Here is a 22,397-nt window from a genome sequence, read left to right as displayed (position 1 = left end):
AACTTATATATTAAATGTACACAAAATAAAATATGCATTTTTCAACGGGTTTTAACTTACATGGTGAAGAAGGTGCAGCTGATGCTGTAGAGATCCGTTAGCCAGGTCTTCTTCGTTGGTTTGAGTCTCAGCGGCGGGTCGAGAGGTGCCTGAGGGTCCTGCTTCACACCTCTGCTCCGCAGTTCGAACTGACAGACCAAGGCGTGTCGGTATCACTAAATTAAATTTAAATAAATGAGTTCCAGATATATGACATAATCCACACTATCATGCATTTACATAAAATCAGCGTCGACAAAATGACACCCTGAAATTAATTCCACAAGGTGTTGTAGCGCGCAGGATATTGAAAATTGTTAATAATTCCATGCAATCATAATTCAAGTCACAGACAAGATTCCACATTTGTCATAACTTCCGATGAAACAGTCAATATCTTCGCCCAGCCATGATGACTACATGTGCTACGTTGTCAAGTGTAGCATGTGTAGTGTCAGTCAAGCACATATTTTCCATCCACAACGGAATACAAAAAAACCTGCTATATCGTATAAGAAAAATCTCCACTTATAGTCAACCAATCAAAACAGGCATAATGGTGTTATCGTAAACAAATTAAGTCGAATGTTCGTCAATATACCTTCAAGAGGGTTGTAGACCCCTGGCGGTCCCTGTCCCGTGGGGGGTACAGTGATGGGCTGACGGGGGATTCCGAATAGTTCCTCTCGTCTCGCTCCCGGCTGAAGCAACTGTGGCTGGTCTGCTAGCGGCAAACCCTCATTCATTGGACCTGCAATTCAATATATAATTAAAGCATGCATGAAAAAATACCTCATACATAACCATCTCATCTGATCCACATTACTGCATATTTTTTTTTAACCATGTCCGATCCTAGGAGAATCATGTGGGCCTCCATAGAGTGGAGGTTTGTATTAACAGATTTTTATTTTTACGAGAAATGGATGTTAGCTATTTGCTCAACCTAATAGGTCCATACTCTGACTTCAAACACTCACTGTAAAACAATTTGTGTATTTGCCAGACCCAGGATTTGAACTACTGTCTTTTATCGTAGGTAGTTGCAACGACTCTCATATTTTCTTTTTTCTGATCAGCATTCAGAGGCAAGCCAGAAAACAATCATATTATTGCAGATGCAGCATATTAACAATTACAACTTACTAGTAAATGGATCAGGAGGTGGACATCCCAAGCATAGAGTAGACTCCGACCTCTGGAAGAAAGCATGCTTGCGGCCCGTGCCGCTGGAGCCGGGCAGGCTGTCGGCTGACTCCGTGTCCATGCCGGTTCCCCCGCCCCCACCTGTCCCCAGGACCAGCTCTTCCTCTGTATCTTCATTTTCATTCTCATCCTACAAATAATAAGTAATATATTCAACACAAATACAAACCATTATATTAGAAGATACGTCACATATTCGACAATATCCTGTGAAGTGAATTAAATCATTCGGCCATACTGACTTGTTAGCCAATTGCCATATTTCTTATGCTCTAATGCAAATTCGCAGACTCAAGCTGTTCATCGTAAGCAATTAATATCAACTTAAATATCAATTAAATGTAACAATTCAGGTACAAAATTGATCTTCTTGACGCTTGTTGTCGTTGGTTCATATTATCATAACATTATGTTGTGTTGCTAGGGGTCTAGGACAATTCGGCGCCGGGACAACTGGGCACTAAACAATCAAATGAAATTTGAAAATAAATAGACATTCATGAATTATAGGTACTATAAAATATATACTTAATACAAATATATTATTTAATACTCGGTTAGAATTTAAATATTCACATGTAATTAATGATTTAATTGTGCATATGTTTAAGTTCCACAAGAAGAGAGTTCTTTTATTTTTATATAAAGCGTCAGGCATAATAAAAGTAGTAGATAGAAACTTATTAAACTTCCTCGTCTACTTTCTGTATCTAATCGTAACGAAAATATATTTATTTCATTAATGAATATTATTTCATTTGACAGTGCGGTGCCTACTTGTACTAGCGTCCAGTTGTCCCAGTGCCATTGCTAGTGTCAAAAATGATAATCAAATCAAAAAATATCAATATGTCAACTTGCTGGCTACACCAAGCAGTCTTCCCTCATGTAATCCTACTTCAAATATCACCACAAACAATAGGAAATTGCATTTGGACAAGTAACAAGTTGCTGATTGTATTTTCTTGCATATTATTATTATTAAAATAATTAATCCTTTTTATTTCAAATATTAAAATAATTAATCCTTTATATTATTTATTAAAATAAATAATAAATAATTAATAAGTCCAGCAAGTTTCATCATATAGGAAAATGTCAACATCACACCGTTGACAGGGCGCTTTCGTGTGTGGCTGGAGGGAACCTCACTCTAATCATCGTATTGGATCAGGCTATAATAGAATCAGTCCAATTTCATTCACGATTTAAGGCTATACCTCAGTTGAGGCATGGCCTAAAAAGATCATGGCTAGGCGATGCGCGGATTGCGGGTGCAAATGACGCATGCCGACCGAAATATAATTTATCATGTAAATCCAACATGCATCCATTTAATGTTCTGTTAGTAACAATAATAATATATTCATTGACATGTTTTCTTTTTAAAGTAAATGGGTAACGTTTTTAGTCATCTTTACACGATTTAAGAATTAATACCCCCGTCGCCATCACGAAACAAATTGACGTATTGACACCTCGACGTTCGCTTTCAGAGTCCAAAATTTCGTCACGCCTATAGTTGAAAATTATTTGCCGTTTCACTGAAGTATCGCCGAGGGACATGGACATCTCTTGATCTTATCTGCTCGTGTAATTTGGGTGTTAAGGCTTTCCATCATTTGCTGTTATATTATATAGTACTCTCGATTCGAAGGAATATTAAATTGTAAAATACTAACGGGATCATTCCACGTGGAAGTTCCTCCATAAGAAGATTCATTGTGTAAACTGGAAGCTAATGATGCACTATCAGCGCCGGACCTGAAAAAATTGAGGATATATTGTTTGATTATTTTATTAAATAAATCTTCAAGGCTCTGCCCTGCACACATACGATGCGATACAAACTTTATCCAAAAGTCAACAACACAGCATTCTCATTAGTGCACCTTCCTCTATATGATTCATTACTTAAAAACCACATACGCCAGAATCCGGTTAATACAGTAATACCCTGACTTACATGGTTCATTTTTTGTTTGGCAACACTGCCACCCGCTCGCTATCTTCAATGTTTGTCTTGCTGTAATATGCATTGGACGCGTTCCGCATGTTGTTATATGTTTTCTAAACCCTAAAAAAAATTTGTCATCCAAACAAAGTAAATCTGATTCTCCTGCACCCAGTAAGAAAAGGAAAACGAAATTTTTCAAAAGTAAACCCAACATTATCAAGGATTTTGATAGCAGAATGAAAATTTGTGAATTGGCAACGTTTGAGATACCAGAATCCTCATTAAGAACAATCATAAAAGATAAAGAAAGAATTATCGATGCCGTGAAAAATGGTCAATCCTTGAACTCAAGCATAATTCGTAAACATCATGGTACCTAGTATTATTATGTACAAAGAACTGCTATTTTCTTCTAAATTAGTGTTTTCGTTAGTCCTTGGTCCCAATTAAACAAAATTTATATATATGTATTTATATGCAAAGTTGTACCCCGATTTAGGCAAATTCGATTTAAGCGGTTTTCGTCAGACCCACCTATCGCGTAACCTAGAGGTATTACTGTATTCACGTTCAAATCCCACTCCTATATTTTTCAAAAACATTTTTTGAATGTACGTTTCCATGGTATTCCAAATCATTACATTCCATAATCAAAATACCTAATTGTCAAGTATTGAAGCTGGCTAAATGTCATTGAACAAAAAGATGTCATCAGACGAAGATACATTGAAGTTAATGGATCCATCAAACCACTTGCCATGCGCCTAACCACCTGGTGTTAATCAGGTGTATCACGGAACCCTACATTTGGATGTGAAGGTTCAGTATTTTTTAGGTCTAGGAATGTCTCAGGAGCAGTTACCCAAGACTGAGGTAGCCATGCACTCAGAAGTGGTTTTACTGAGTTTACATGATTTGTTAAGAGTGCCCGCCCATTTGAGAGTAGCACATAAGGGCAAAATTAAAAATTAAAAAAGCTAATACAAAACTCTTCGAACAATCCTAAGTAAAGATAGTTTCACGTTGATAGTATGACGCCGCAAATTTTCTAAATGCAACAAAATTATTTGCGGCGACCATGTCGGACGGTCCGATGGGCCCAACAGTTGGTTGAACCAACTTGAGCAGCTCTTTCCTTTCCGTACACATTTTAGGACATTCCCGGACAGAGGATGTGGTTTGCATCCTGCATTTCTCTTCCACATGGACATGTTGTACGGGTAACAAGACCAAGCTCACAGTCTGCTAACGAAGCCACCTTGTCCAGTCAAGAATCGACTGGTGTACTGGTTCAGTTAAAACGGTTATTTAAATTCGACATGTGATATTTGAAAAATCATGTGTGCCTGACTTTGGTGGAAGCATCCAATTTTTTCTACCAGATCTGCAAAGCCACAGACGAAGATATATTGATTATATTTGAACACCTTCCTTTTTTACGAACTATGTTGCGTCGAATCTATGTGTGTCATAGCATTATTATACGTGTTTTGTGAAAGTCAATTTAATCATAATGTACGTTTCAACTTCTGGATGAAGAAGATGTTATCTGGCCATTGACACCTTCATACTCGTTGTGATTCGATAGGCCGACAAGGCAGTGGCTAATAATTGAACTTACCTCATGTAGTATATGAGGGCGTCTAGTACGTATGCTATGTGTTTGAGTGCCGACACGTCCAGAACGGGCAACGAGTCGAGATGTTCCGCATTGTGCGCTCGCATCAAAGACAGGCAGTACGCTAAGAACTCTCTCCGGGCACTGTGACCTTCCAGACCTGTGAGAAAAATAATGTGACTTAGAACTACTTGACATCCTGGTGATATCTCTTGTGATTGAACTAGATCACGGGAACCCTGTTTCCGAGTCATTGTGATTAAAATATTAAGAGGCAATGATAACAGCCAACCTTCCATCAATGATGGCACGAAAAGATGAAGACCGTTGAAAAATGTTCTATAAATGTACAATATTGAAGCAAAAAAAGATCCTCTGGTGAATCGATTAAGTGAGCTACAAGTGACTTCCAAATTCAGGTTCATTGAAAGAGAACTTCACACTTATACCATGACATTTAATTTCAGATTCACCCAATTAGTCAATTACACATGTGCAAATATCACCAAAAAAAGCCTTGAATACTTAATTTCATAAGTTAGTAGTGTACAATTAAATATGATTTCAAATTGACATTTTACGCATCTCACATATTGCCCCGTATCAAAGCAGATATTTGAATATAAAATTTAACCAACAGATTATGTAAACAAAGCAACAGACTTCATACCAGAACACAAGCCACCATTTTGTTTTTTTCGGGGCTGCCAATAGAAGAAAAATATTGAACCTTTTACCAATAACCACACATAGTACAATCGTTTGATTAGAAAATCAAACTGCCTTAAAAATTCCTAATAAAGAGTGTCATGAATCCAAATTTATTGGTTGAAACTAGACCGAGGAAATTGATAAAAATTGATTTTAAATTTAAACATCTGACATGGTTGTCAGTATAAGTTCTTCGCTGCACAGTAATGTTTGTCAGCTACTCCTGTAAGCATAGTTCAAATACAAGCACAAAAGTCAATTGTTTATTCCATTTGGTGTGCATTATTACCGTGCTCTCGGTCATTGCGGTTTCTGGACTGGTCAGCGGTAGTGAAGCCGACGATTCTAGTCGAGCTGGAGGTGAAACCAGCAGCCACCGTGGGCACTGGCGGTCGCATCCTCGGACCGCGCCCTGCCCCCAAGAGGGACATCGGTCCCGTCCCGCTTCCTTCGGAACCCTGCGTCAGCGAAGCACCGAATCTGAAACCAAGCATTACCATTAGTTATCCATTATTTTAAAAATACCGTAAAACATACCAGGCACGATAAACTTAAATGTATGCAATAACATATTCTGACACAATTACACTACACACATTGAGTCACTCTGTTATCATAACATTGGTAAATCAAGAGTCACTATTAATACAAAAGAAATAACACCAACCTGAGTTGAGCTTCGGTGGCATCCATGACAGTGACGACCCAATCCCAGGTGGGTTTGAGTCTGGCTTCCAAATGGTCTTGCAGGATGGCCGTGTCCCTCTGGCTAAGGGGCAACGGTCTAGGAGCGCCCCCTTGACCCGTTCGGTTCGCATTGTTCCCGCTCAACAGCTCGGCTATCTGACGGACAACGATTCCTGTGAACGCACAGTATTTCAGACAAATTAGTAAAGCGTCTCAGAAATCTATTTTTATATACTAATTTGACTGAAGATTAATAAATGGAAATAATTATAGAAATCCACTACATTCAGATGCATAGAAGTCATCTTAAAATTAAACCAAACTGTTAATAATTACACTCGATTTTAGACAACCATGTTGCTTTTTGCGATTTGCATCTTAAAAAATCTTATTTTCCATAATTCTATGAAATATTTTTAAAACATACAATGGCAAAATTCTGAAAACTGCACAATATAAAAGAAATAATTATAAATTCCAAGTTAAAATATGCCTTAATTAAATGGTTGTGATATTAGTCCTTTAATTAAATAAATGTACACACTATGGATAGAGTGGCCCTTGCATTCTGAGAATAATAATTTTAATGACTACACTACATCAAACATGCTCATGCTTGCCGTCATTCATTATTCCATTTTTCAGAATCACAAATATTATCTATCGACAATGATATTAAGATATAGATAGAATGCGTTTGCATCGATAATCGTTATTAATACATTGTTGGTTTATTGTAGTGAATAAACCGAGTACTCTTTTTCCACCTCGCTTAACTTCATCTATTCTGCCTTTCAGTGTCGCAGCGCCGTCATTATGTGAGTGTGCTTTGTAATAAAAAAAGACAACAATATGAAACTGTAAAAAATAATCCTTACCGAAAGCTCTTGCTAAACAGCTGGCAGTGGTGGCGGTCGAGTGCGGTTCGTGAGCCGCCGATGCAGTTCTTCGGAGTGAAGCGGGGTCAATGAAGACAAGTGACGAGCCGCCCGCAAGACGTACTCCGCCAGATCGCGTAGCTTCTCTGTGATTTCTACGGAACAAAAAAATACTGTGAAAGGTGCTTAATTCACAAGTATAAATGACATAAAATCTCATATTAACGCAGTTGCACAAAATATTACATGTCAAAAAAAAACAACTGAATATAAATGAAATCGTATTATTATACTATAACTGAACAAATGTACACGCTTTTTACATTTTCACAACTGAATTCCTATGGGGCCTATGGTGCGATCGGCGCGTTGGACATGTCTGATTTATATGAACTACGTAATAATAGAAAGCAGTTAATCGTTTTAGTTTGACCAACAGTTATCGGTACATTTATCGATGAAGTTTCCAAATCTGTGAGCTACCTTTTCTACAGTCATTCATTCAAAATGGTTTTCAGAATGGCTGAAATGGGAACGAGATCTAAGCAAGGCTACTGACCTGATGGCCCACTGCATGCTCTGTGGTGCGAGATTGGCACGGGGGGGCCCGCTGCTGGTGCCTCCCCCCCTGCGGTCCATCTGGTCGGAGGATCCTCCTCCGCCACCTCCACCGCCGCCCCCTCCCCCGCCCCCATCCGCAGGGGACATATCCACGTCCCTGTCGTGTTCATCCGTCTCCCCTGCCTCCGAGTCCTCGTCTTCGGGCTGCGTCGAGTCGCCGGATTCCTCCTCTGGGAATATTAAAAGGGATGCGATACCTGGATGGATTAATGTATAATAATAAATTTGACATTTCACACAGATTTAAAACAATGCAATGGGTCAACATTCATCAGCTGAGGAATGACTTTATATAATACAATAAGTACTCTTAATCAATAATGTTATCTCTATTAAATATTTTAAAAATGTAGCACTCTTTATTGAAAATACTTAATTTGGATAAGCCAAACAGGCCATCCATAGACTGAAACCATGTGCCATACTAAACTTATGATTTCTGATCATGGAAATATATTTTCACAAAGTATTTATTGGCATCAGATCGTATCCGTTTATACCATACACTTACAATTACAAATTTTTTAAAATATATTTTCATGAACAGAAATCATAAGTTTAGTGTGGGCACTCTAAACCACATATAGCTTCAGTCTGTGGGTCGCCTCTGAAAAACATACTGAATAGAATTTAAAAAATCTTAAAACACTACTTGGGATGTTAACTTACTGGAAACATTGGCATGCAAGCAAAAGACGTTTTCGAATTCTAGTGTCCTAGATTTTTTCTAGAGGCCAGATGCTTAGTCATACTCAAGTGTCGCGTAACATTAGACACTAAACAGTACCAGCATTGTAGAACGCTAGTGACAGTTGCATTGTGTATAGTGCTGTGAATTTGAATTTCATTCAAAATATCATTTTATCTCACGTACAAATGAATGAAATATGTTTCTTTGAATAATTCTTTGTGGAACAGTGACGAGGTGGAGGTAGGCTGTTAAGGTCGGACTTAAATAGTGCACACTACACTTTGTCACACTTATTTGTTTTCATTGAACTAAGAACACAATTTGCAGATAGCGTTCGCTAGTTTTTTAAAAGTCAATTAAACCCCCCTACCAAACCATAAGGCTTCGGCCACATGGGTAGATGCTTCGCTAGTGTTGAGCTAGGTGCTATGCTTGTCTACTAAAAACACTACCGCCACATTGCACACCACATGCTTAGGTACAAATTCATTTGACATTTGCGATAGTATAATGTGCGTCCGTTCGCTAGGATATGTCACCTAGCACGTAGCCACCAAGCAAGGCACCTGCCTATGTGGCCTTAGCCTTATAGTTATGATACGCAATAGGCGATCTGACAAAAATAGTGCACACTTTTTCAGTCATACTTATTTGTTTTTGTTGAATTAAGATTACATTATCACAGATGGTGTCGGTCAGTTACATAATTTCATAAAACCCCTCCTAAACCACACCATAATCGATAAAAAATATTCTATTTAAAAAAATATCTAAAATTATGTATGATTTGATGGCATAATTTATTGCATATTTTTTGAGTATTATCTATTAGGCGTCGATTACATAGAATCGGGCGCGCGGGGCGCTCGCGCATATTGAATGTGAATCATCGACAATACAACATAATCAAATAGTCCAGCGTACACAGCGTATGACGAGCGTAATCCCCCGTGTGCCTCATATTTCAAAGTACACAGAGTGGAGTGCGGCGTCCTTTGACTTCGTAAAATGAAAATGCTATATATCGTCACCGTAGATGTCAAAGGAGCCAGTCCACAAAATCATAATGCTGAGAAACAGGCACTCAAAGATTTTGTGTGACAAAAGTCTTAAGTCTTATAAAAAAGTCTCTTAACCCTTTCCCGGCGACCGTATTCCAGTAGGATACGGCTAGTACGTAACACATGGGCGACCGTATAGCAGTCAGATACGCAAACCTTGACCTGTGGATAACGCAAGAAATATTTTTCATGCGGCATTGAGAATTTTATTAAAAAATAGCCCGATCCATCCGCCTACTTCCACCTATATAACTTTGTCAAAAATATGTTGTTTTAATTTCATAAACATCGATCTTTCGAACCCTCTCGATCTATTGAGATTCACCGGTACGATTGCATCAGTTCAAATCTACGCGGTATTATACAGCGCCTGCGCACTAGGTATACAAAATATTTTCATTCGAGTTGAGTGTGCGCCGAGTGATTTAGCGTGTAAAGTTGAATATTCACCGCGATCTTTACAACACCACGTTTGCGGGAATAAAAGACAACCAAAAAACCGAACCGAAAACAATAATGTGTCGTCGAAATATTTCTAAATATGTACTTGAACTTGACTGTGTTCTGGATTATGTCATTTATTTTTATTACTCATGGCATGTGTCACCCCAATTGTTTGAAAGTCATAAATCGAGCTCATTATTGAAAGTCGTAAATATGTCGTAAAGATACGTCCACACGGAATGAAAAATATAATATATTATTATATTTTAGTTAGGACGATTGCGAGTTTTACCAATAAATTACGAATTACTATGAAGGAATATAGGTATAAAACGTATAAATAAACGTAAGTATAAAAAAACACACACGGGTATACAACATAATAATATAAAATATAAATCATGGAATATTGACTTTTCAACTATATTACATATTATCTTTGCATGCAATTTAATGTTTATAAAATTTTAAAACCTCACGCAAAAAAAAAATTATAGCACTTACAATTACGCAGATTTTACAAAATAAATATTGTTTTTTTTATAAAACATAAAACGACAATCACTAACATAACACAATGCTCAATAAAACTGAAAAGTTTAATCTAGTAAAAATCCAAATTTCATTAAAAAAAACAAAACAAATTATTATAATATTTCAACCGTGTGGACTCAACTTTACGCGACCCATAAAACATGTAATAATATGCGACACAATTAAAGCTATTATTTTCAATATTTTTAACGGCATTTTTAAGTGTTTCTAACATGAGTAAAATATTATAGTGAGTGATTTATTAATTTTCATTGGCGCACAATCATAAAGACGCGTGTCTACGTCATCAACAATGGCTACATGCTTTTTCAATGCAAGCGACTATGGGATAATTTTCTTAAAGTAAACACAGCTAAATTCAACAATGGATTCTATTTTTTTGTGTGGCACTTCGAACCTTATGTATCTAGGTATGATAACAGTTATATGAGCTATTTTTAATTGCCGTATTTATCATAATAACACATAATACAGTGAAGAATAGCATTTAGAAAAAGCGTACCGCGGACAACGCTTCTTACGTATTGAAATGTCCGCGGCGGCCGGGTTAAAAATCTTAGAACTCATGTGTGTTATATCTCTTGACCACTGAATATTAAAATGTACAAAAACTGTAGTCAAAAGAGTTTTGTGGCTTAAATCCATTGACCACTGCATCTTTGATGATTTTAAAATGCTTTTGTGTACTTCACTCATTTTCGCCAAATTTGTGGCTTGGCTCCCTTGACATCTACGGCGACAATATTAAAATTCGTCAAAGCCCATTGAATGCGACAAGCACACAGGGCACGCGCTTTTTTATTTATCCGCTTCTCGACGCATTGTCGATAGACGCGCCGCCAGGCATTCTTTTAATAACAATAGTAATTGTTTAGTTGCTAGTGTGCGATATATCGCTAGCAGAATTATATCATCGTGAATATGGGTTACAAGCCGCCGACAAATAAAATAATATTTTTATTGCTGTTATGAGAGGCGCTGATAATAATAATTATATTCCTCCTTATTACAGTGTCATTTCGGTTGTATTCACGCTTCACGGGCCTACTTCCTAGTGAGCGCCCCGATCCGCCGGTTTTAATGGGCTTTGTCCCTTATAACTTGGTTTTAATCGAATTTTAAGAACTAACCAACACTATCTGCAAATTGTAGTCTCTAGTTCAATGAAAATAAATACGTATGACTGACAAGATTCAGTGTGCACTATTTATGTCGAATCTTAACAGCCTATCTCCACCGATCGCCACTGATGTGGAATATGCTGGACTATTTTCGACAAATATCAAATTGTATTTTTCAAATCCGCCACTATTTGGAGACAGCACCACTTATGTTAGTCAGACTAATCAAACTACAAAATTTTTGCTTGTCTCTGGGATTAAAACACAGTTTACAATATATAGAACATTTAACCCAGTAACATCATTGGTACCAACATCTCTGCTGGCAGGCATTCTGTTTTACAGATAGGTGGTGAATTTTTACGGCAAAATAATAAATTGAATTTCACTTATAAGTGGAGATTAGAGACTCCTCAAAGTGAAGATTGATTTTTTTTCTAACGAGTATTGGTGTTAGCGACTCAAGACGGACGGACATTGAATTTGTTATAATAAAAAATAATAAGGTGTTGAACCTGTGTCAGATCCTTGCGTAGCACCAGTCTGCACAGATCGCTGAGCCGACTCGGCGTTGTCTTGATCGTCTGAGTCAGACTCTGTTTCCGCCTCAGCAAGAAGATCCAGCTCTGACTCGGATTCAGCGTCTCCTGCATGTTCCTGAGCATTGTCTTCGTGCACCCTGTAACAAACATTATTACAGGTTGCCATCAAATCACAAAATGAAAAACTGCTTTGTAGATTGTTACAACAGAGTACATTCCAATCGAATCGAAACTGTATTATACATTTAATCACAATGTGTCAACTTCTTGTGGCGATTTTAGTTCAAAATTTGTCTGCTGAACAACTTAATTTTGTCTCACATTTTTAACATTATACTTCAGGCCAGGATATTCCAATATGTAGGCTACATGGCTTAAGATTTTCCTGGATTTACCTGGGTTACGAGGCAATGACCAAAATTAAAGATAATGTAATGAGACATCTAGCAACTAAATTAAGAAGCAGTCAATTATAGTAATATAGCATATAACCATCTCTTTCCGGTACGACAGCTCACAGATAACAGAGAAAACATCTTATATAATAGAAATCCGTTGGATATGTACCTGTGCTCTTGCATTGGGTCATCGGCTTGGTGCCCGCCCTGATCTTGCAACGGGGGTAGAGGGGGTATGGGTATGGCGGAAACAGGAGGCGCGGATGGCTGCGAGGAGTTGTCTCTCTCTCTTTCCCGCTCTCTCTCGCGGTCCCTATCTCTCTCCGTCTCGTTCTCTCCTTCTGAACCTTCGTCTTCAGCTCCCAATCCTTCCGCCGAGCCAGCTTCCTCCAATTCGAGGTTTCGGGTCGACGCCACCGATAGGAGCGATGAATCTCTACAATAATTAAAGACAGGCATAAGAAATTTGGAAACAAAATCGATATTTATTCACACCAAAGTAAAGTGATTCGACTGATTGAGAAAGAAGAAGCTTATTAGCTGATTATGTTATAAAACATTTATTTGAAATATTTTTAGCAAAGAAATAAAGAAAAATATTCCGAGTGGTACGACTCGAAATCGAATCGAATCGCATCGCAATACTCACTGGTACCTCCTAGTGGAGTGCTGCGCCAGAGGTTCCACGGAGAATAGGTCCTCCGTCCCGTTGACCACGTCCACAAAGTTGGAGGAGAGGGAAAAGGGGGCTGTGGGGCGGACCACACCCAGTCGAACGGGTGCAACCAAAGAGTCGGCCGTCTCGCATAGTTCTTCTGCTGATAGACGCGGCAAGGCGGAGAACACACGCCGACACCTTTCCAATGATTGTGACACCGACAAAGGTCTGCAATTTATAAACATAAGTTCTTAAATCATTTCAATTCATAATTGTGACGTTAAAAAACAAACGTGGCCATCTCCAGTCAATGACTTTTTTGAGATTTTTGGTTGGTATGATTGCTTGTGTTGTTTTATATAATATTATTTAGTTAAGACATGGCTATCTCCTCAATTTCTGCTTCAAAAATTCACATAAAAGATGTGATTTTTTTCAAACTTAGTCATATCCATTGATTTTTTATATCAAACGTGGTCACATTCGTCTTGGCCAATAACGACGTAGCACTTTTTCAAAATGGCCAATCATGTCGTGGCATTTTATCAAGATGACTCCCATCAGCAAAAAGTTTTCTCTGTGTATACGATGTGCTCTTCAAGTTTTTAAGCGAAATAATTGTCAAAGAATGGAAAATAATCCAAATAAAGTTTGAAATAGTGTCTCCAGATAATGCACGAAAGTTAACCAGATCAAATTATACCATTAAACGTTCAAAGAAGACTGAAAAACGGTAAGTAAATTTTGATTTTCAAACGTTTTACGACAGTTAGCATTTTAGAACCTCAGGGCTGTGCCTTGGCTGTTCATATTTTATGTTCAGTTTTAAAGCTGCATAATATCGTGTAAACTGGTTCAGTCATCTTTATTTTTTTTATATATTTTTATTCAAAAATATTGTTATGTTTGTTTAGTTACCTTTAATTCTAATATCATAAAACTCAAAATAAATTCATAAACCCAATTATAATTTTCAAATTATGAAGTGTTAGTTGTAAATATGAAATAAGTTATACATTTATAATGTTGTTTTTTTCGGGTGCCGGTCGAAATCCCGAAGGGCCGAAATCCCGAATGCCGAAATCCCGAAAGCCGAAATCCCGAATGGCCGGAAGCCCAAAGGCCGAAATCCCGAAAAATAAAAAAATGTAAACAGTAATAGTTTTCAACCAGCGGCACCCCAATAGGCGGCGCTTTTTCTAGAGTGTGTAATTTAACAAGATAATTGGAATAGTTATATAAAAAACTATTATTGATTATGGAATGATGCAACAAAATAATTTTCAACCAGCGGTACCCCAATAGGCGGCGCTTTTTCTAGAGTGTGTAATTTAACAAGATAATTAGAATAGTTATATAAAAAACTATTATTAATTATGGAATGATGCAACAAAATAATTTTCAACCAGCGGTACCCCAATAGGCGGCGCATTTTCTTGAGTAAGTAATTTAACAAGATAATTAAAATAGTTATTTAAAAACTATTATTTATTATGGAATGAAGCAACAAAATAATTTTCAACCAGCGGCACCCCAATACGCGGCGCTTTTCCTCGATTGCATAATTTAACAAGATAATTAAAATGGTTATATAAAAACTATTATTAATTATGGAATGAAGCCAGAAAATAATTTTCAACCAGCGGCACCCCAAAAGGAGGCGCTTTTTCTCGATTGTATAATTTAACTAGATAATTAAAATAGTTATATAAAAACTATTATTAATTATGGAATGAAAATTATTTTCTTGCTTCATTCCATAATTAATAATAGTTTTTATATAACTATTTTAATTATCTTGTTAAATTACACACTCTAGAAAAAGAGCCGCCTATTGGGGTACCGCTGGTTGAAAATTATTTTTTTGCTTCATTCCATAATTAATAATAGTTTTTATATAACTATTTTAATTATCTTGTTAAATTACACACTCTAGAAAAAGCGCCGCTTATTGGGGTACTACTGGTTAAAAAATATTTTTTGCTTCATTCTATAATTAATAATAGTTTTTAATACTACTATTTTCATTATCTAGTTAAATTATACAATCGAGAAAAAGCGCCGCCTTTTGGGGTGCCACTGGTTGAAAATTATTTTGTTGCTTGATTCCATAAATATTAATAGTTTTTATTATAAATATTAATAGTTTTTATTATAACTATTTTAATTATCTTGTTAAATTACACACTCTAGATAAAGCGCCGCCTATTAGGGTACCGCTGGTTGAAAATTATTTTTTTGCTTCATTCTATAATTAATAATAGTTTTTAATACTACTATTTTAATTATCTAGTTAAATTATACAATCGAGAAAAAGCGCCCCCTTTTGGGGTGCCGCTGGTTGAAAATTATTTTGTTGCTTCATTCCATAATTAATAATAGTTTTTAATACTACTATTTTAATTATCTAGATTAATTATACAATCGAGAAAAAGGCGAAATTAATACTGTTTATATATTTTTATTTTTCGGGATTTCGGCCTTCGGGATTCCGGCCATTTGGGATTTCGGCCATTCGGGATTTTGACATTCGGGATTTCGTCCGGCACCCATTTTAACACAACCCTGTTTGTAAGAATACAAAACAAACCGATCGAATACAAAACAAAACTGTCTATCTCCAATAGTATTTATGTCAAATCCAGATGATACAAAACAAACATAGCCATCTCCAACATAAAATCGTAAATATCTTGTTTATTAAGGATCCGCGATTATTGAGCATTGTTTAAATCGTATTCTTTAAATAAAATATAATCATAAATTAGGAAATTATTAACTCACGGGTTCAAATTAACCACAAAAACAAAAAAGTTGATTTACTCAGTTTCACATGTGATGGAGATGACCACGTTTGTTTTTTAGCGTCACAATTATCTAACAAATAAGTTCCTACCATAAAACTCACAATCAAAGTCTCAATGAAATTATAAAAAAAATAGTTGGCTATAGACTTACAGGCGTATGCATATAACAGCAAACTGCATTCAAGCTATTTACTGCAAATTTGCATGCATAAACCTAAATGTATCTGACGAATAGTGACGTCACGTCGCCGACGTAATACGCGTCATGCCATGGGTAATGTTACCTAATTTTAAATTTAAATTTCCCGAAAATTAATTTAAAATTTTGAAATTGTGAATCGGTGTAAAAATGTGCAAACGGTACCATATAAATTTAATAATTATAAATAAATAATTATCATGAACTTTAAATAATTTATTTGTTATAAAATCATATTTATTTTATACTTCATAATGCACGAAATGATCAAAGTATACCCAGTAAATATTTCCATAATATGGCAATACAGCTTCACGGATCATTGTCAATATTTACAAACACCTCCATTGACCCACGATCTCGATCATTTTCACAAGCTTAGCATCATTTTCATTTTCATTTTTTAGCATCATCATGAATCCTATTGTGGCACAACGACGACGGGCAGTTAACTTCACGCAAGATGAAAAGGAACTATTAGTTAGCTGTGCCGATAGGGAAACATTGATAATAAATTTGCGGATAACAAATGCGTTCAGCAACGCGCGAAAACGTGCCGCCTGGGCTAGGATAACAGTCGAATTCAATAGGCGAAGCCAAGGAATAACAAATGTCCATATCTCTGATGTATCTTTTTTGCAGTCGCAAGCGTCTCCTCCTTTCTGTTTCACACACATTTTCGCAATAATTTATAAAACCTACGAAGGTTTCAAGCCTCCTACTAAACGCTTGTTGTGTATAAAAGTGACACTGACAGCTCGCGCAGATCGCCGCCATTTTAAGTTTGGTGCGCATCTCGTGACGTATGCATTTTTTATAGTTTCCTTAATCGGCCGATAAACGGCTTACTACGTTGAACGCGGTTCAAATGTATATGAATACGGCAGTTACACACAATATCTGCATGTAAATAAATAAATAAATGTATGAAAAGCTTTTATTTTGTATTCCGCCGCGGATGGTATACCTATTTGCAAATGCACTGATAAACAAGCGAGCAGAAACTCAATTTTTCTAGTAGAAAACACCATTTCTACTCCAAGACAGAGCATATAAACCTGGACGGTGTGGAAGTATTTTGACAGGCTTTTACCGACAATAATTATTGAATGGATCATCTCACCCTCTGCGTTTAGCAGCACCCGGCACCATTTCAATGCTGAAGATGACGAAAATACGAGCCACGGATCGGACAAAGCGCCTGGCGACGGCCTTGGCACGCTCCCCCCGCCCAGCCACAGAATCATTCTGCTGCTCTCTGATGAGTGTCAGCAATAATGTATCTAGCATCTGAAAACACCAAATAAATTTAAATTAAGGCCATTGGACCCGTTTTTTCCTGTCTTCTCGGAATCGCGGAAATGATAAGCATGTTTAAAACGAATTGATACACAATAAACTCTTTATTTATTTAAAATCTAATAAATAGTATTCAACTAAAACGTTCTGTGTCATTAAAATTTTTCGAATCGCTTTACTTTATTAAAATAAATGACAATTAGTCAATCCTGTTTTCGAAATTGGTCAAAACGACTGTCACGCCACAATGAATGTTGAACTTAATAATAGTTTTGCAGATATATATTGTATCAAAGAAATGGGTAAAACAATACATTTCATTGATTAACTTACGTACTTTTTTTAATTTCAGAAAAATAAAGATTTTAAAGCCATTTTAGTTTGAGTATACATCAGCCAATTTTGAATGATTTTTTCTCACAAAATAATATGTACTGCACAATAAAAATATTTTTTTTATTATAATATAACATTCACGTAATACTATAAATAATAATTAACAATGAAAAAATAAATAAAACCCCATACATTTGGTATAATTAGTGACGCTGTATTACTAAAACACGTCGTACATTTTCATGTATTTATCCTGTTTTCAGACGTTTTAGAAATATAATTATTTTGCAAAATTATTAAAAAAAGGCAATTTGATTGATTGATCCATACAGTTTTTTCATTCTTTCGATATTAATATAGTTAGTCGGCGACCAACTGGGACGCAGTGAGGACGTGTTTTTTTTCTTCCAGAATTTAGTTCATCGCGGAATATTATTTTGACAGACGTAATATTTACATAACAGTGTTCAACAAAACTTAAGCCAGTCACAGGGTTGCCACATATTTTATAAGGTAGCTTGCGTGAATTTCTTGAAATCAAAAATATTTTTATTAGATTTTTGTGCACGTTAATTCAAAAGATAATTTCTTTCCTTTCCGTTTATTTTATGATAATTATTATTTACTAGCTGAGCCAGCTGGCTCTCGCCAGTCTGTCTCGCTAGGTCTTGCAGACGGCTTGGTGGTGTTGGATTTTAATATAATTGTGAAGTATGCATAGATGGCGCCATAGTTTTCTCTTCGGGATGGGTTTTTTATTCACATCAGACAGTTTGACATTTCGCTGATAGTAGTAGAATGAGGTTGCGGAATCCTTCATCCAGCAGTGGATTGATCCTTGTTGTTGATGATGATGATAAAGATATGAGTATGTAGACAAATATAATATCACCAATTTTGATAAATACAGCAATTCAAATGACAGATAGGAGTAGAATATGGGTAGGGAGGCCTTTATCCAGCAGTGGATTGGATCAGGTCGATGGTGACGATAATGATATTAATATGTAGATAAATATAATATCACCGATTTTGATAAATACAGCAATTCAAATGACAGAAAGGAATAGAATCAGGCTAGGGAACTCTTCATCCAGCAGTGAATTGATCCTAGTTGATGATGATAACGATATGAATATGTAGATAAATATAATTTCACCGATTTTGATAAATACAGCAATTCAAAAGACAGAAAGGAGTAGAATCAGGCTAGGGAGGCCTTTATCCAGCAGTGGATTGGTTCAGGTCGATGACGATAATGACAATATGAATATGTAGATAAATATAATATCACCGATTTTGATAAATACAGCAATTAAAATGCAGAAAGGAATATAATCAGGCTAGGGAGGCCTTAATCCAGCAGTGGATTGGTTCAGGTTGATGTCGATTAGGATGATATAAATAAGTATAGTAACACAAATTCGTTTAACTGCTAGTAGTAGAATCAGGTTGCGGAACCCTTCATCCAGCAATGGATTGATCCTAGTTGATGATGATGATGATAACGATACGAATATGAGGATAAATATAATATAATATAAGTTTCATTGGTTTAAAAAATTATCATTTAACAGCCATAAAAAAAATTGTACGTTATCAAATTTTGAAATAATATTCTATGGTTGATCCAGTGTTGCCATGTCTACTGAAATTTTATGTAGATCAACTGATATTTTTTGCCAATATACTGAATTTTTGATTTTTTTTCGAATTTCAAGAAATTTACTGAAATTTGTGTTTCTCCATAATTGTAAATTAACTGATGATTCTTTTAATAATAAACTTGAAATGATTTACGCATGACCTTTTTTGATGTTATACACTTTTAAATTGACATAAAAAGCATTGTAACTCTACCCAAGAGCGCCATTTTACCCATTTATATCATCATTGTTTAGAATAAATTAATATTATTAGTTATTGTTATTCTTATTAATTTTGAATCATATCTAATAAAACACATTTTTCAAAATCTACTGACATTTTATGAAATCTACTGAATTATTTGTCAAAATCTACAAAAAAAAAATTTTTGACTTGGCAACACTGGATTGATCGCATAGTCAGTGTTGCCATGTCTATCTACTGAATTTTTAAATTTTGACTTGGCAACACTGGGTTGATCGCATAGTCAGTGTTGCCATGTCTACTGAAATTTCAGTAGATCAACTGATATTTTTTGCCATTATACCTACTGATTTTTTTTTCGAAATTCAAGAAATCTACTGATATTTGTGTTTCTCCATGATTGTAAATTAACTGATGATTCTTTTAATAATAAACTTGAAATGATTTACGCATGACCTTTTTTGATGTTATACACTTTTAAATTGACATAAAAAGCATTGTAACTCTACCCAAGAGCGCCATTTTACCCATTTATATCATCATTGTTTAGAATAAATTAATATTATTAGTTATTGTTATTCTTATTAATTTTGAATCATATCTAATAAAACACATTTTTCAAAATCTACTGACATTTTATGAAATCTTCTGAATTATTTGTCAAAATCTACAAAAAAAAATTTTTTGACTTGGCAACACTGGATTGATCGCATAGTCAGTGTTGCCATGTCTATCTACTGAATTTTTAAATTTTGACTTGGCAACACTGGGTTGATCGCATAGTCAGTGTTGCCATGTCTACTGAAATTTCAGTAGATCAACTGATATTTTTTGCCATTATACCTACTGATTTTTTTTCGAAATTCAAGAAATCTACTGATATTTGTGTTTCTCCATGATTGTAAATTAACTGATGATTCTTTTAATAAAAAACTTGAAATGATTTACGCATGACCTTTTATGATGTTATACACTTCTAAATTGACATAAAAAGCATTGTAACTCTACCCAAGAGCGCCATTTCACCCATTAATATCATCATTGTTTACAATAAATTGAGGCGCCGAGTCGCTAAACTGGCTCCTGGCGATTTTTCGATAAAATGAGTTTTGAATGTACTTAGATGCTCTATCGATAGATCTATCGACTTTTCCAGTTGAGAGTTTCAAATTCCTCCCAATTTCATCAAAAAATCAAAATGAATATTGACGTGAGTCGCCAAGCGCGCTCTTTGAAAAAATATGGAGTCGCTAAATTGTCTCTTCTTAACCGACCAATCAGACGCCGCCATTCAAATACTGATTTCAAACGTACGGTAAAATCTCTATACAACCGCGTCAAACCGTTCGCGTCTGTGCAGTGAGAAAGCCTTGATTTTGCTTCGTCTATTTGATTGTTTTTACTAATTAATAATGGATGTTTCATTAGTAAGTGTAACAGAATCTCTACCAGGAGAATCAAGGAAGCGTTTAAGAAATCCAGCTGGCTGGAAATGTAACGTGTTACGCCAAGAAAGGTATTTAAAAATTGACATTCCTAACATTAATTTTTGCTATAGATGTTTCAATAATCCAGTGGTGTTTCATAATATTATTTTTTGTTTCGTACGCTTTTTTTAAATGATGCCGTAGATACATAATATTGTATATTTAGCGTGATGTAATTATTATGAGATCTATAAGTACAGATTTTTAACATATTTTGCTTGTTTCAAAAAATAATATTGGGACCTTTAATAATTGGACATTATTTTTTAATCACTTGATGACTTATAATAAATTGATTTAAGATAACCGCCATAAATCTCATTATATATATTTACATAATATCTAAGTATAGTCATTATTTTATACTTTTGTATATATATTTTATTAACCTCTATCTTTACTTTTTATTTTCAAAGTTATTAATTATTGTATTTTTCATAATTTGTTGCAGATATTCATCTAAAAAATTGCCCGAGTATCCTCAGTGTAATCATGACACTAAGAACTTCAAGGGAAGTTCATTAAATGGAACTGATATTAGACATTTCCATACTGCATTTTATGAAAAGGCAGTGAAACTTGCTCAAGATACATTTATAGTGAAGTATTTTAACCCTTAACACTCGAGTGCCGCCATATCGGCGGCATTACAAGTTTCCCGTATTACTCGAGTGCCGCCGTAGCGGCGGCACGCTTATAAAATCATTTTTTGTAATATTTTCAGAATTTTTTATAATGCGATTTCAATCAAGTTAGAATGAATAATAATAGGTTATTACATTTATCTGAGAAAGAAGTCGGCAAAAGAATACTGCGTGCGTAATTTCAACATAGTATTTTTATCGGAATCTTCTCTTTTTATTCGTAGGTCGTCGCTTTGCAAGCAATGTTTTTTTGTCACATAAATTTTATTTATTGAACGTTCCCAGACTAGAGTGAAGTGTTTGTCACGCATGATTTTGAAGTGTGTTTATATTTTTTATTGGTTCTCGCTTGCGCAGGGGCGTCTCGTATAGTTTACAGTTTTATATTTGAATAGACTGTTTTTGATGACAATACTTACTAGTATATTATGCCGATTCGGAACCTACATAATGTGAAATACTCTAATGAGTCAAATGAAAATTATTACGTATCGATTTATTATTTTTTGAGAAATCTTTTGATAATGTGTACCGCACTGGGATTGAGTTGTTATGAGCCCGAAACTAATTTAGGAAATTTACGAGAC

General features: G+C 35.5%; 1 protein-coding gene across 9 annotated transcripts in view; it reads right to left on the bottom strand.

The window, feature by feature from the left end:
* hyd (E3 ubiquitin-protein ligase hyd) overlaps nt 1-22,397 on the bottom strand; it is an 89,271-nt gene that overhangs the window by 29,316 nt on the left and 37,558 nt on the right. For 7 of the 9 annotated variants that reach the window (XM_085951522.1, XM_085951516.1, XM_085951521.1 and 4 more), the window contains 13 exons: nt 17,317-17,483; nt 13,179-13,415; nt 12,699-12,965; nt 12,105-12,268; nt 7,656-7,914; nt 7,097-7,251; nt 6,199-6,391; nt 5,821-6,011; nt 4,824-4,980; nt 2,928-3,009; nt 1,186-1,375; nt 641-790; nt 61-215 (listed from right to left, as the gene is read on the bottom strand). In XM_085951522.1, the coding sequence (XP_085807648.1) occupies nt 61-215; nt 641-790; nt 1,186-1,375; nt 2,928-3,009; nt 4,824-4,980; nt 5,821-6,011; nt 6,199-6,391; nt 7,097-7,251; nt 7,656-7,914; nt 12,105-12,268; nt 12,699-12,965; nt 13,179-13,415; nt 17,317-17,483 (2,367 nt within the window). The remainder of the gene's footprint in view (nt 1-60; nt 216-640; nt 791-1,185; nt 1,376-2,927; nt 3,010-4,823; nt 4,981-5,820; nt 6,012-6,198; nt 6,392-7,096; nt 7,252-7,655; nt 7,915-12,104; nt 12,269-12,698; nt 12,966-13,178; nt 13,416-17,316; nt 17,484-22,397) is intronic. The other 2 variants (XM_085951520.1, XM_085951519.1) reach the window with 2 other exon arrangements.

This window comes from Rhyacophila brunnea, unplaced genomic scaffold, assembly GCF_057557595.1.
Source record: "Rhyacophila brunnea isolate RB1 unplaced genomic scaffold, BYU_Rbru_1.0 scaffold_24, whole genome shotgun sequence".
NCBI classification, from domain to species: domain Eukaryota; kingdom Metazoa; phylum Arthropoda; class Insecta; order Trichoptera; family Rhyacophilidae; genus Rhyacophila; species Rhyacophila brunnea.
The sequence above is the reverse complement of the archived record's forward strand: the minus strand, read 5'-3'. Positions and strand labels throughout refer to the sequence as shown.